Source organism: Fringilla coelebs, assembly GCF_963513975.1.
Source record: "Fringilla coelebs genome assembly, chromosome: 2".
Classification (NCBI taxonomy): Eukaryota; Metazoa; Chordata; class Aves; order Passeriformes; family Fringillidae; genus Fringilla; species Fringilla coelebs.
This window is the reverse complement of record NC_140029.1, coordinates 24,196,558-24,213,527: the sequence shown is the minus strand read 5'-3', so window position 1 is coordinate 24,213,527 and position 16,970 is coordinate 24,196,558. Positions and strand designations below refer to the sequence as shown.

The 16,970-nt window shown below is 38.2% G+C and overlaps 1 protein-coding gene across 1 annotated transcript in view; it reads right to left on the bottom strand.

Annotated features, from left to right (window-relative positions):
• MYO16 (myosin XVI) overlaps window positions 1-16,970 on the bottom strand; it is a gene marked incomplete at both ends in the record, with an annotated part of 272,441 nt that overhangs the window by 245,117 nt on the left and 10,354 nt on the right. The window contains 1 exon segment of the mRNA XM_084226992.1: window positions 6,557-6,820. Within this exon segment, the coding sequence (XP_084083118.1) occupies window positions 6,557-6,820 (264 nt within the window).

Genomic DNA, 16,970 nt, shown 5'->3' with positions numbered 1-16,970 from the left:
TTAATTTTCCTCATTTATTATTATTTATTATCATTCATTATGATTTTAGCCCTGCCTCTTCAGAAGGCTGTAGGCTGTAGCTACCACATCCAATATACAAAAGAAATGCTAATTAAAGTACCTTTGGGAGGAGAATAGAATGAAAAAAGGTGATATTAAATATTAATCATAAGAAACAAGGCAGGAAGATTTTTAAAGGTGGAAGCAAATAAGAGTGGATTATGGTAATCTGTGATGGCACAGAAGATTAATCTGCACTTTCACACAGAGATCCTTCTCTTTTCCAGAGTCACCTTTATTTTAAACTCAAGATGGAGTTATTTTTGCCTAATTTAAGGAAACTCTGCCTTAATGATAAGGACCTAACATGAGAGAATTAATGATACATCTTTTTTTCACCTCTTCCCTAACCATTAAGCATAATAATGTGTTTTATTACTTTGTATTTCTGTAAAAATCTTCTATTACTAAAATTCTCTGTCTTTAGTAAACGTATTTTTTTATCCTTCAGTCTCTTCTAGTAGCAAAGATTCTTCTGGACTCCTGGCACACAAAAATGCAATCCTCACCCAAGGGTTTGGTGAATTTAAAAAACCAGGCATTGCCGTGCTCAGAGCCTTGCTTTCTCACCATTCATCCCTGATCATGCAACACGTAAAAATCAGAAAAGCTGCCTGCAATCAGTTTGACAAGAGGAGGCATCATCAAACACCTAAAAAAGTAGTCTGAAAGTTAAAATCCCAACAGCAGATAGGCTACCTGAATATGCTCCCATTCTTCTTAGTTATAAGGGTGTTTGCCAGGAAGAGTCTATGTTACACACTGTCGCCTGACAACAGGTTTCACATAATGGAAATGGAAATATACCAAATGCTCTCACCACCCTGTCACTACTGCCCGCATCCTGCTTCTTCCAGCTTTTCCAAAAGACTGCTGGCAAAGTTGAAACTGGTTGTTGAGGATCAGTAAGCTTGCCCCAAGATGTTTGCCAGACACAGTCAGTGCAATCCACTGTTTTACAGAACATCTTGTCTGTAACCAACCAAGCTGTTTCTACTGGAAAAAGGGCAGTAAAGCATAACCAAGACTAATGTAATGGAATGTAAAAATAGGAAGCTGGTTAGAAGATTTGAAATGCAAGGAAACAATGCAAGGAAATAATAAAAATTGGTTTATTTCTGCTCAGTTTCAGCCTGTTTTCTGTTTCAGATTATTTCTATCTTTTTTCCATGAGTAGGAAGGATTATTATAACATCTCTGACACATTCTCCTAAGGAAAGCTAATGGTCAACTCATCTGCCACCTTAAATTAAAGATGCATTCTTCTTCTGAATAGATTTTGCTTCCCCTCCCCAGAGCCCTCTTTATAGCCCAAAGTTGTTCAGATGTAAATTACAGCTCAGCACCAGCCCCACCTGTACCCCCTTTTATGCTCACTTACACACTCTTTTAATTAACATAACTAAAATTTATCGTAACATGGTACATTATACAGTACTCATTAAAATAACTAATGGTACTAAACCCTTCCTATATATTGATAATCCAACCCTTTCAAACATCATGATACTACCAATCTCACAATAATATTACATTTTTCAAACAGCTAGAGATACTGGCATCAGAGGAAGGGAAGTGAGATAGGATTTCTGTTTTCTTTCCTACACTATGAAACAGCTTGGCAGTCAATCCACTGGGGCTAGGACCCAGTCCTGGGAGACCTGCCTTGGCAGTGAACACTGCAGGAAAAGTAGGATATTGGTATCATCTTCTTTTTAAATCACCTTTTCCTGACATGCCCTGGTGAGAGAAGGGAGAGTAAGGCTGTCCCCAGCCACCCTATCCCAGCATTCTGTCTCTGAAGGCAAAGTCACACCTGCAACTGGGCAGGGTTAGGAAGAAGCTCTGGGAGAATTGAGGAGGACTGACTAAAAGAGGGAGTCACTACAAAAGGACAAAGAATCATTACTAGAGACTCAGCATTATGCTAACACACACTCACCCTGCTATTTAGAATCACAATGCTGTCACAGAATCAGCATATTGCTCATCAGAAGGATGAAATGGGCTTTAAATAGGTTTAGGGAATCTGCATTTCGCTTTTGTAATGCTGATTTTCACAGGAATACCTCTTTTGTCTCCAGACTGAATTTGATGGCTCTCTGCACTTTGTACTCTGACCCAGCACCACCTGCCAGCCCGGCAGACTTTATGGTACACATCATGACTGCATCACAACTGAGAGGTTTTACAACAAAAGATACTTACTACATGCAAAGATTTTCTGACAACCCTGCATCCTGAGTAATTCTTCAGGATGATTGAGAAGGTGAGTTACAGAATATACCAAAAGATGATAGAAACTAAAGCCAGTCCTTTCGTTTCCCTTATGTGAGATTTCAGGTACAGGACTGTCACGTCCACTGTTTTCATTGTAGCAAGATTATATATCAGCTCACGTTCCAAAAAGGACATCTTTCAAAGCAGCCACTGCTTCTCAGTGCTGTCAGTGCCAATAACTGCACCTTTGCCTCAGAAAGGATGAGTACCCCCTACTCTCAAGAGGTCCAAATGCTAAGGACCCATTTGACTACCTTGTATTTGAAGCAGAAACTCAGACTGAGACTGGATCAGTTTATCTCCTGAGTGCTCGGTTCATTTCCTAATCACTTGTAGATGGGTCTCAGCTGATGTGCAGGCTCAGCAAATACCGATGTATGGTTTGTGTGTGTACTAGAAAAGATCTGAGTCCACATGGTAATGCCACATGTAGGTGCAAGGATGCCTAGTTTGCAGTGGGAAGGAATGGGCTGCAGAAGCCTCTTTTACCTCTCCCATTTTGTAGTACATTTATATTACTGATGTCAGCAAGACAAATTTCTTGCTGTCCATTTTTATTAGGGATTTAATATCTCACAGAAGAAAAATATGTAGTATTTAAAGGAAAATTAACAAGAGGTATTCCCATGCCAGCAGTAAAGATGTACAAAATCAGTGTCAAAAAACAGTGCACTCATTTATCAGCTTCTGCTTCTATACATGTCAACACTGAGAATAATAGTGGCAGAATCTCCCAAAATGCTCACTGCTAGTAGTGGGGGTGGATGTGGCCCATCAACAGCAGTAAAAACATATTGCTTTAAAACAGAGAAACTACAGGATGCTGCAACTATCCTGGAAGAAGGAGTATGGGGAAGGATGAAAGTTTGACAAGAAAGTCTCACAGATATGTATGCTTAGCAGAAAGATTTTTGAATGCAGCATCTGAAGAAAGAATAGAGATGGAAGCAAGTTTTGATATAGAAGAAAAGAATTGCTGAGCCAGTCTCACTGGATAACCAAGAAGGCAAAGGATGTGTTAGTTAGAAGGGGTTTTTATGACTTAGAGCAAAGGATAAACCCACCCCAAAAAAGAAGATGTTTTTAACAAGCAGAAAGATAGCACAGGCAAACAAGTCAGCAAATGTGGCAAGTAGAAAAAAGGTCTCAGAATTTTCCACTGCAAGAAAACTGAAAAACTATTTTAGCTTAAACTGTAATTTACTAACTTGTAGTGATTGGAGAATAATAACATGAATATGGTAATTATAGTAGTTATGATAGGCTATAGATAACTGTTAAGGTATAGATTGGTTCTACTGTATTAAGAGGCTCAGCAAAGAAAAGTATATAATGCATTGTAACCTAAACTAAGGATCTCCAGGCCTGCCTGCAGCTGGAGCTGACAGCTGTAGGCACAGGCTCTGTCACCCATGACCCTGGACTGCTGTAACATCTTGGATGGAATAAACTGCATTTTGGAGAGCTGCCTGGAGTCCCGCATCCCTCATTTCGGCTCTTACAAAGGAGGATTCCCCTTCAATCTTTCTGGGTTAGATAAAATACTAAAGAATAATTATGAATAATAGTAAAAATATATAAATTTAATAAAAAAGAGAAAAGATACATCATTTCACTAATTTTTAACTTATTAAGAAATCAAATCAACATATATTTTATTCATAAATTTGATACAAAGCAAGTCACTAGTAAACATTTCTCAAAGCCTATTCTAAAATTAATTTTAGAGCAAATCAGCAGTCACTCCTGTCAGCATGCAGTAGCAGCAATGCATTTTGTGCCCAGTAGCAGCTCCTATAGTAATTTTGGAGAAGATTTTTCATGAATAACAAAGACAATGAATTTGTAAGAGTGAAATTCTGACCAGACTCAATTGTGAAATGTCTCTGCACCAGCCATATTATAAATTCATCTCTCTATATATATTAATGGTATCCAATTTATCTCACGTATCAAACCAGAACTACAACTCTCCACTTCAAAATGTGCTGTCCAGTCTATATAATTTATGATACTTCAGAAAAAATGAACCCCTGGACTTCACTTGGACAACTGCTTGTAACCCCATGTTGTGCCCTCTTTCCACTTTCTATACATTCTATGCATTTCTATGCATTTCATTCATAGAACTGCAAAAAACCTTTCTTAGCTGTCTTTTACACCTACCCAATGCTGTTGATTGCTGAGCATATTGTAAATTATGATTAAGTAGAGAAGAGAAACAAATTGTAGCAAAAGCCCAACTTCCCCAGCTATATCCCATTACTTCCATGGGATTACTCCAGGCTCTGTCTAGCTGAGCCTTACGAACTCAAAGCTCATGGCTGTTTTGGGGCCCTAGCTGCACTTCCAGACCACATCTTCCAGTACAGCTTTGCTTGAAAGGAATCTACGTTACATGCTCCATAAAATACGACCAAACACAGTAAATGGATGCGATACTATTACAAAAATATTATGTCTTATTTGAACAGAAATTCGAATGTAGATATATTCACTAGAGTCATGGTCGTATGTTCCACTCAGCAGCAATAGTAGGAAAGCAGCTTTCATGTCTGTGAGTTTAAACTTTGTTGTTGTTATGGTCTGGGGTTTTTTTGATGATAACAATTCTTAATATAACATTTTTCACCCCAAAGAAAATAGGGTCTGGGAACATTTGGATAAAAACACAACAGACAGGCACTTGCAGGTCCCTGAGCTGCCTGAAGACAACAATCACACATTTTCATAGTCCTGGGAAAGAACCACAGGCAACAAATTCAGGACTATGTTGTCTGTAGGCTATTTGATCTCCTTCTTTCTGGGGACCTGTTTTATCTGTTTCAAGTGCAGGACAACATTCCTTGTTTTCCTCCATTTTACTTCCCTCTGCCTGAGATGCCTTCCCTTTCTGCTTAGGTTAGTTTCTGCTTAGTTCAGCACTTGCTGAACTTTATATTCTGATTCAGGTGCAGCTCAAGGCCAAGTATAGGTTACACAAAACACTGGTGATGCTCTTCCACCACTGCAAAATGCCACCTACATTTCTTCAGCGTGAACGTCAAAAATAAGCTCAAGTATCTGAATTTTACAGAATGCTAAGAGTCATCCCTAATATTCCACTTGGTTTTTAAAGAAGGCTGGAGCTATGGGAACATGGAGGAAGATCTTTGTTTATAATTCCTGCTAGGAAAGAAGCAGGAGAGATGAATGAAAGGTTGTGAATTTTATGTATTATTTAGTTATAAATGAGACCCTGTGCATTCACTTTAAAAGAAGAGCTTTTTGATTAATTTCTTCTAAAGATCTAAATGTGTAGGACTATACCTGAGTGATAAGCAATGACAGATGAAATGCACAATAAAATGAAGATTCAGGAGTGAGTAAGAAAGGCAGAGCTAATCAAACTGATAAAAATTAGGAGAATCTTGCCAAGTTCTTTGCATGATGTGTGTCTGTCTCAGAGTGTCCCCTTTTTACACTAATGTGATTACAGTGAACTGACTAAAACTCTGTTTGCAAAGGAGTTGCCAACAACATTGCATCGGTTCTTATATCCCTCCCAACCACACAAGAGTATGGGGATTTCTGGGGACTTCTAAAAGTTGGGAGACTCTTACTGCAAGGTTTGGTTCACTTCTGAGGAGTAAATTACAAATTCCTCAGGTTACTATCAGCTGCACCAGGGATTCACACAATGCCAAGAAGCTGAAAACAGAGCACTTGAGTGTGTTCACATCATTCAAAAGGACATAAACATAATTTCACGAGCAGAAAGATGGCCTTCTATCCAGTGTGACTATGGGTCAACACCATTTCCTTTCTCTAGACATGCCAATGTCACCAACAGCAGCATCCCTTACTCCAAATTTTGGTTAAAATCGAGAGACTAATTTTCAAAGTAACTTGCGTTAAATTCTATGGCTCATGTAGGTATGTAAGAGGCCAGGTATAATCATAGATTCATAGTCCCCACTTGTATTGAAATATGTTAGCTTATATCAATCTCAAAATAAATTCATTATGTTTCTGAAGGTTTACTCTCCACACCTTATCCATTTTGGTAAGAAGTTGCAATGTGTGTGTGCAGTAAATGCCTGCATATATCATTGACACAATCACTTTATGATCAGTATTTTGCATTTTACTTAAAGATAGATGAGCAGAACAAGAAAGCTTTACCTCTGAAACTTTTACCGTACAACGGAAAATATCGTATCATGTTAATATGTACCTTCTTTATCATCGTGGCGTACGATTGCATCCTGTATCATATCAGCAAGATTAAAAGATACTCGTTGATTCTTTCCATGTTTCAGCTTCTTCCCGTGGCCCTCCCGTTTCTGGAAAGCTTTTTCCCTCTCGTAGTACGCCTTGATTTGGTCACAGCGCATGCGCTTGACCAGCCGCTGCCGCTGGCCCAGGGGGAGGGACTCCAGCAAGCACTGCTCAATTTCCATCTCATGGGTCCGAAAAACATTACATAGCTGGAAACAGCCTGCAAGGAATTAAACACAAGCAAATTTAGATCTTGCTTTCAAATGTGCCACCACCAATTATCTTGTTGCTCTAACCGTGTGCAAGTCCGTCATGTAAGCTCCTCCTACTCCACTGGGACTGACCACAGAGAGTCTGTGTCATTATCATTTACTTTTTGAAAATAATACATAACTCATTCCTTTAAATCAATGAGGCATTTTTTAAAAAGCTGGCTCAGGTCAGGTGAACAAATGTGAATAGAAAGAAGTCTGAAAGTTCAAATGTGAGATGGGCAAAATACCTAAATATTTCAATACAATTCAAGTGGCTAGCACTTGTTTAAAAACAAGAAACTACTATGAAGACTAATTCTAGTTTGATGCCCATGACTCTTTTTTATTCATTTCCACCTTACTTTAGGTTGGCAAATTCCTGTATTCAGTGAGAAGAAAAATCATCGCATCATAATTTTAATGAGTTCATTAGCATGCAGTGTGCACTCAGGTAACTACCTCTTAAAAACATCAGTCATTTCAGATTCTAACCATGTGTATAACTTTTTTCTAATTTTTTATATTTTTTGATTGCATAGAGACATCAAAATTGATCCTTCTAATGAAACCATCAGATACCAAAATCTTCATGTGGAAACAATCACAAATGTGTTTTTGAATCAGTTATTCCTAACATTCACAGCACTTCTTTTAAGTCAGATACCTTTTCTGGTTTTACCATTAAATATGGCATTTTTGCTGATTGCAATAACACTGTTTTTTCACTGTTTTTTTTTTTCTCTTTTCCACTGAGAGTGAAGACAGAAGAGTGTAGGAGACTTGAGTGGTACTACTTACTTTCACTGTTAGGTTACAAAAGGAGGCTAATGGATTGTCAGATAATTTTATTGCCCAGCTCCTTGAATGTGAATCCACATCCATCAACAAGCGCCCACCATCCCACACTAAAGCGATTTGATGTGGTGGCTACAGACCACCCCATCACTTCTGATTCACATGTTCTACTTTATTAATTTCCTTCATATGGGGGCTAGGTGCTCAAATTTGTATTTTCTAACAGCTGCTAACAGCAGCCCAGATGAGGGAGGTTTTCATTCCAAAGTTTAAAGTAAGACCTCTGGAAGGAAATGCAGACTCAGTTCACCTCAGGTAGTTAATAAATACCAAAATTAGCCTTACTCTGCAACCTAAGAAACAGTTTTTCTCTACCTGTTTTGTATAGTCACATCATCAAAGGGCACCCTGAGTACTGCTGACTAAATGGCCACTTTGTTTTCTCCTTGTGGTTTGACGTGTGTTTAATCTATTGAACTCCATTCAAACCCTGCTCTGAAGGCACAATTAACAGTCTCCTGCCAGGATTTTGTAAAGCTCATGTTATCACAGCACATAAAAGCATCACAAATATTTATTTATTTTCATTTTAAAAAGGGACAACATTCTCTGCAAAGGAAGTGGTTTTCTTTTCAAATTACTCACTGATTTTGGGTGTCCCATTCAGGAATTTTCTGTCCTTTCTTAACATGTTTTGGTTTGCTTTAAAGGCATAGTTTTCTATAAACTATAATGTATCACAATTCCATAATAAAATATAAAATTATAGTCTGAGGTCTGCATGCCAATAACTTTATAAAGTCTATTTATAACATTATATATTTATTTGCTAAGTTTTTGTTATATTATTTCATAAATTACAGATAATAAAATATTAGATATATAAAATATTACATATTTTTTTAAATTACAACCCATTTAATTTATACATTTACAACTATAAATTACAACCCATGGTCTCAAACCAGACTTCTCAAAACTGAGGAGCACACATTTATCCAAAAAGGGCCCAGAGTGTCTCATTGAGAAATTCTATGACAGAAGCAGACAGAATACAATTCTACAGGTCAAGTTCAGTCAATTATTTTTAACATAGGCTACTCTCTCCCTATAATTTCTGCTCCTTTCTTAGTATGCCATTCTAGTTAGAAGATAATGAGTTGTCAAACTAAAAAACTGGAAACATATTGGCTTGCATTAAGGCAAAGCACAAACCCTTTCTTCTTGCATGTCAAAGCCAATAACTCCTGTTGTATAAAATAAAATTTTCCACTTGACCTTAAATTATATGTTTCATTTCAAAGCAAAAATTATATGTTTCATTTATTTTATTTCCTTGTTGGAAGACACAACAAAATGAATGGGTAACTCTGGAACACTGCAGAAGATGTAACTTTATTCCTGGGTTCAATCCCAGTGTTCAGAGCAGTCAGTCCCATAGAAGAGCTACACTCAGACCATCCTCCTCAGCCTGAGGTAGTTTTCAACTGTATCTTCTTTTTCTCAAGACAGGACTGCAGAATAAGCAAACTTGAAATCTTTGCTATTAGAATCGTTCTGCTGTGTATAAAATATTTCAGCAGCCAAGCCTTTAGCCTTCACAGGCCTTTTGGCTTGTAACACCCTAAGTTTATACCCTAATACTTCTAAATGTGGCTATAATGCCTGCCAGCCAGGCTCATAGCCACAGATGGAAAACCAGCTCACTGTGTTGAACTGTGTGTGCCTGCAGCTGGGAGCACACCCCTGCTCTGCTCATTCCTTCTCCTCCATGAAGGGAAGAAGGAGCAGCCATGCACTTGAGCTCCAACAGACTGCAACTGAACCTGCTGTTTACAGTTTGAAAACTCACCTGAGGCTGAGAATTGTGGCTACTGTCTTAGTCATAGCTGTAAATCTGCACTGTCTGCTCACCAAAGACTTTAATGGTTATCTTTGCTTTTCCTCAGCTTAGCTCATGGGCAGTCTCTGTTCTTAGGAGGAACTCGTAGTGTTTGCTGCCATATGACAACTGAGACTGATGCAAGCTGTAGGACGTCTTTGCCATCACACTGCTCTCCTCTTCCAAGGCAAGAAATCAAACAAATCAGCTCAGTGTCTTGGTCAAGCACAGCAGAGCAAAGATGCTCTCTCACGGGCAGATTCCAGTTTCAGAAAGGATGTTCCTGGCTTAGTGTCCTCTGCCTCTCCACTGGAATGACTTTCAGCTTGTATGAGTCTTTGTCTATTTGGCCTATGAGGAACAGTGCTTGACTACCACAACTGGCCTCACACAGCAGTTCCCAGTGTGTGGCCAGAGTCAAAGCAGTTCAGGCCAATTGAGAAAAGGACTCTTGATCCATTTGGTCACTTGTCTCAGCTGAGAATTAATGAAGATGAAGTTTCTTTTCTCAGCACATCTGGAATCTGATACATCCCAGATGAAATCAGTATCTGATTGTGGGTGTAAGAGCTGCAGGTCAACAACCTCATTAAATTAACCCTAGATTAAGAAACATAGTATAAATTCAGACAAGGCAAACTGCCTGAATCAATCTTTCAGGTGCTCATCTCTAAGGAATGTACCATTGAGTCCCAGTTTTAGAACCAGGCATAGTTCTGCTGTGTGGTCCTACTCAGCAGAGGAACTGATGATGGCACAAGAGGCAGAGCTTCTTTTTCACACCTCAAGAGAGCACACCTCAAACACAGGATGATCATAGACATGCTTCTGGAGGGAATTCTGTGGATGGCTTAATCCACATGAAGCATAGGGTAATTCACTAACACTGGATCAGATAACTTTATCTTGTCTACTAGTCATGAAAACCTCTGTTAACAGATTCTACAAGTTGTCTGGATAAACTGTTTAAGTGCTTCACTGACTTCCATCAAAAATTGAGTTCTTTTGGTGGCCATTATCCCTTGTTACTACTGTCACTATTGAGAAGACTTCAGCTTTGTCATTTCTTCTAGTTAACCTGGTTGCCTCCCATTGCTCTCATTCTATTGCCTCAGTGTCCATCTTAGACTGGTGGGATTAACACCACATATGTACAGGTGAAGTCAGTAGCCCCAAGCAGCAGCAGACAATAAGTTCCCTCTGTCTGCTGGCCAAATACCTCTGAACATAGCCTCCTGTGTGGTTTGCCTGATTTGTCATCAGCTGGCTCCCATTCAACTCTGTGTCCACTGTAACCCCTGCACATTCTTCAGCAGGACTGCAGCTCAAGCCAGTCAGTTCCCAGCCTGTACCAAGTAGGATTAGTCTGCCTCAGGCGTGAAAATATCACTTCCCCTCTTGAAGTGCCCAAAGTTTCTATCAACCCAATCTCCATGATTAATCTCTCCCATTTGAAGTATGGAAACTACTCTGTCCTAAGTGAGCATTGCCAACACCAATGACAGCTTCAGCTGTAAAGAAACCCTCCAGGAAAAAATAGCTGCTAAAATCCACAACTTTATTAGGTAGATATAAACAGTTACTGCTTAGAGAATGACAACTCAACCACAGTTAGACTCAAAAAAAAAAAAAAAAAGCTATTAGAGCCTCCTAAAAAGGTAACATGTGGAGCAAGTCTGTCCATCCTTGCCTCCCCCATATATGGGAAAACTGGCACAAACTGCCATACTGTTTTGGTACAAGAACACTGTATGGCCTCCAACAGCAGAAGATAGATGAACACGTGACCCCAGACAGAGCTGGTTTTGAGTGTGCTAGTCAGGAGGCAGTATGGTAAAGATTTGTGGGTAGGGAAAAAGGTTGTCTTCTGAATATATTTGCTTAAGAATTTGTATCTCATGACATAAGATTTCAGATTTAAAGATTATTTCATGCAGTTCTTGGCTCAGTGCATGACAAATTACACTAATGTGCAGGGATTCAATCAGGCCACTGTGATGGCCATGGCAGACTGCACCAGAGAATACCTTGGCAGTGTCACCCATGAAAAAGCTGGCAAGGTTTACTGCCTTATTATTTATTTAATGGGATGTTCTGGACAAAAATTACTAGATTAAACATGATTGTCAGTATGCATATAGTTATAAGGTCTGTATCTTGTGTATAAGCACACAATATAGAAACCTGTATAGAACACTGAAATATCAAAACCAGAGAAACTTTTACCATGTTACATTGATTACCAATTAGTACAGGACAAAGGAAATCATTACCACTGTAACAAACAGGGAAAAAAAAAAAAAGTTTCAATGATGCCTGCTAGCAAAGAGCTGCTTCATTGACTGGGACCACCATGAACCACAAGAAAGAGAAGAATTGCTGCTTTAAAACAACAGCTTCATAAAATTGTAGCAATTTACTTACAATTTGAGAGTATGACATCTGCATCACAAGAAAATTACAGTTTTGATCCTGCCTGTACAAACAAGAGATTTCTGAGTAAAGAGGAATAGTTCGTTTTGAATTGTCACTGGTTCTCATTGTGAAGATGAGAGAAGGCATTTTGTGATATTACAAGCATCAGCTCCTGAACAAAATGAAGAGCAAAAGAAGGGTGATGGGATGTAAACAGAGAGGAAGAATGGGTACTGTTACAGAAATATTATTCCATCTTCTAAAGGTGATTTGAGCTCAAGTAACTTTACAGTATGCAGGGACATTTTTGCCATACCTCTTTTCAGAAACCATATTGATACAGGTTTCCCTTATACTGCTTCTTATGGCTTTATCTCTATTAACTTTAGTCACTTGGTCTGGCATTTAAGTTAGGAGACTAATCATCCTAAAAAATGCACCTCAGATGGTAATTCACATTACAAGGGGGTGATTATGTCCCTGGGGGTTTATGATTATGTCACAGGTCAGGAGGCATTTCCAGAAAGTAAAGCTGAATACTGACATACATGTACACACAGGCTCACCTCTCTGCTCAGATGTATTTTGACGTTGAATGTGACTTTTCATTAAAGGCAAGCACACAATCAAACTGTTGACATTGCTTAATGCAGCATGCCTCCCAAATAAGGTGACATAATGGTGCATAATGCTTAAAATTACAAATTTCAAAATAATAAGAGACATGCTTATCTTTATTTATGCAAACATGCTGATTTTAATGATATTTTAAACAATGAATAATTAACATTCTGGGTATTTGAAAGACTACGGTCATTATAGCATTGAAAAAAATATAGAGGGTTTAAAGTAGATGGAAAAATTGTAATCTGAGATTCTGAGAATGTATACTGCAACCAAAACAATAGTCTTTAAGCAGGTTAATCTCACTAAAGGAAAAAGAGTAAAAAACCCTCCAAAATATATACTTTGTTTAGTTTGGGTCGTCTGACACATAGCCCCTATCTTGCTCTATTCTTGCTAAAGCTATGGTATCAACCCATTTTCACAACTGCAATTAAACATCTACATTCTAATTTAGATAACTGAAATTGTCCTGAATTGCAGAAAGATAAAATATATAAAAATTTCAACAACTTCAATAAATGTTTAAATAGATTAGCATTCATTCAACAAATTTTAAAAAGGCATTTTTTCATAAAGACAGTACTATTGTACAACATTTTTGAAGCTGGCTAGCTAACCATAACCACACTACTAACAAAGATATGTGGGAAAGGTATGCAAGGAGCAGCAAGTGCTTTGGCACTTACAGATTCAGATACACAGATGGTGTAAATCAGTGCAGCTTCATCCAGTTCAAAAAGCTACATTAATGTGCACTCCATGTTTGCTAACAGAAGTCAGACCAGAAATTTAAGCACTGGCCCTTTCAGTAATGCACTTTGCTGTTATACATAATGACATTATTATACAGGAGGTTTTTTTCCTTCTATGAACAATGCATATAATTTAAATTTATTATGTTGAATTAGAAATATCAGTTTATGAGTATTTATGAAGCTGAGATGAATTTGATATGAAATCAGTGATATAAATACTATGGCATAACTGAAGTCATTGTGTCTGAACCGCAGATCAATGCATTTTTTACAGGTGCTCTCTTCAGAAATCAAAAGTTATTATGTATTTTCTACTGATCTTGCACTTTTCAAAAGAAATGTGGCTAAGAACAGCCACAGGAAAGGCTGGCTTAGATTGAATCCATCTCAAATTGAAACATTAAGGTCAGCATCAAAATACTTGGATTTGAAAATCCTTTGTTCAGCACAGGGAAAATTACTTACCATTTGAACAGCCTCTCCATTACATTTATTAAGCTGTGAGTGAAGCATGGTGCTTGCAACCACTCAGCCTGACTTCCACAGCTGAAACCCTTCCATCAGGTCAGTACAGATCTGCTCACTGTAGCAATGGACTTCATACTTTTTTTTTTTTTTTGGTTTCCCTTCCCACCCCAAAAGCAGATGATTATGAGGGAGCAGTATAAATGTAAACTATTTACCCTGTAAAGAATGTAAGGAATTCAATTAATGCCAAGTCCTCTGAGAATAAATTACATTGCAGTAAAGTAGCTGATGTGCTTCTCCTATTCTTGGCTCCACAGAGCTTCTTTTTGATGTAATTAGAAAGTCAGGGCTCTTAAATGACATGATATACAAAGCTTCCTCAATTTCTGCTTAACACTCAATTCTGTCTTTGCTGAAGAGCAATCCTGAGCACATTCAAGCAGCCACTCTCTTATAAAACCCTACTCCTGTATGCTGCTCTTCAAGAGCCTTTCAATGTGACTAGACTTATAAGTAGGAACTGCAATCAATTTCCAGCTTGATACCAAGGAAAAGTTACTTATCAGATGTTATTTATCAACTCTACAAGCTTCCTAATACTCTATTATCTATCTGTCAGCAATTCCATGAAGTTACACTGGCATCTTCTAAAAATTTATTATATTTAAATCAAAGAATCAACCAGTTTGGGATCTTGCCATTGTAGCGATAGAAGAGAGTCTGAATAATACCTAATTAAATATAACAGAGGGCTCTGCACTGTCATTTGTGATTTATGCCATGTAGCAATCTGTGACATATGGAGATTTTATGTTCTAGGTAAAATTCATTAACTGTTTGCCAGCTTATTCAAAAACGCAGCCAAACTGCTTGCCTGTACATTAGCCTTCAGTGTAATAAAATACAGGTTTCAAATACGTATGTATGCGGTTCTTCTCATTTTTTAGAAACACAAAAAAATCATTTTCTTTTGTCTGTTTTTGATGTACAGGGAATTCACAAGTTTGAATGGTCTGAAAGAAAGTCTGTTTGCCCCAGAGCAGTAGTCCTCTTCTGTGGATCACATCCAGAAACTACAGGAATGCAAGCAAAATGAACATACATGGTCTGGTCAAGCTCATATTGTTTATTTCGGTAAAGCTGCTATCTCCATCTTCTCTCTACTGCAATTTTCCTTCTGTACTTCCTTGGAGGATGAGGCAAAGGTGCAGTCTGGTTTCCCACAAACCACAGCATATTTCAAGTAATTTCTCCTGCAAAATTCAGAACCTTTCATGCAACAAACTAAGACAGCATTGTCTGCTCTGGAGCACAGGAGTTTCCTGCCAGAAAGACTGCACAGTCTGGAATATGAGTAAAACACCCTAACCCATTCATCTCATACAATATCTCATGTGGGCTTTTTGGAGATGAAAGTCTGTGTGCTCAAGGGGAATTCAGGGCTTTATTGTAACCTCTTTAAATAACGAGTATTCCGACAATAGGTTGAAACACTGCTCTTTTGGAATTTAAGTAAGTTTTTTGAGCAATCAGTCACAAAACTTAGGATATAAGTATTCCCTGAAAAAAAAAAAAAGAAAAAAAAAAGTGAGAAGGCAAAAAAAAAAGTGTGTCAGTTAAATATTGTACATCAGCTCATGTTCACTAGTGAAGGTTCATGAAGAAAAAATGATACACATCTAGACAGCACAGCATATAGTCCTAGTTCTCCCTTTGATTTTGCTGAGTTCTTGTGCTATATATATAGATCTATATAATATATATAGTGTATATATATAAAAATATAGATAATATATAGATAATATTATATATATATAGATAGATAGATAGATAGATAGATAGATAGATATAATATATATAGATAATATATAATTATCTATTTTTGTGGCTTCTAAATTTCATAGTGTCTAAAATGAAGACTGCACTGCAACACAGGAGAAAGGTATTTTACAACATAAACCCAAATATGCTCTAGTAAGTAGTAGGAGGGTATCTGTAGGCAGGGAACAGTATTTGAGGATAAAAGCTTTTTGAAATAGATGAAAGATTGCACAGGAGATAGAACACACAATCTGGGGGTGTTTCATCTGCCCTGTCTATTGGGAGGAGTCTCTAGATATCATCCACAGCCTTTGCCATAGAAAGAACTAGTAGGGACACTTCAAAAATGATCCAGTGAGCTAAATAACAATGCTAAATGACAATTCTGTAGAACATCAGCACTCCAGTGCCCTTCATTGTTTATGAAATGTAGACTCACCCTTTGAAGCTTGTCCCACCAACACCTTATCTTTTGCTTGCAGCAAGGTAAGTGGTGCAAGTGTGCATGGCATTGCTTTTCACTCAAGCACTGTGATTTGACTCCAGCCACCAAACCCCACTCAGCAACTCAGTCACTGCCCCACCAGCAGGACTGGGGAGAGAATAGGAAGGGTAAAAGAGAACTCATGGATTGCAATACAGTTTAACAGGGAAAGCTAAAGCTGCACGCAGAAGCAAAGCAAAAAGGAATTAATTCACTGCTTCCCATGGTTTGGCAGGTGTTCAGCATCTCCAGGAGAGCAGGACCCCATCATGTGCAGTGGTTACTTGGGAAGACAAGCACCATCACTCCAAACGCACTCCCTTCCTCCTTCTTCCTCCCTACTTTCTATTATAAGCATGAGGTCCTGTGGTCTGGAATATCCCTCTGGTCACCTGGGGCCACCTGTCCTGGCTATGTTTCCTCCCAACCTCCCATGCACCAACAACTTCCTCCCACTGTGGTTGTAGGAAAAGCAGAAAAGCCCTTGGCTCTGTTTTTTGTCAATAACAAAAACATCTCCATATTATCAGCCTTGTGTTCAGCACAAATCCAAAACAAAGCCCTGTACTAGACCCTGTGAAGAAAATTAACTCTACCCCACCTGAAACCAGCACAACAAGAAGAAGAAACTTATTTTCAGCATGCTTAAATTTCCTTGCAAGTCTTGACATTACTTGGTACCTTGTGTGACAAGAGATAATGGCTTGTAAGCTAAACCTGACACCCATATGGTAGAAAAGCCACATTATAATTTCTAACCATAATGAAATAGTTGTACAACACTACTAGGCAATGTAATACTCACTTGTTTGAATAAATCATGTCATGATTGACCTGGTTTTGAAACATTTTCCTGCAACTGGGTAATG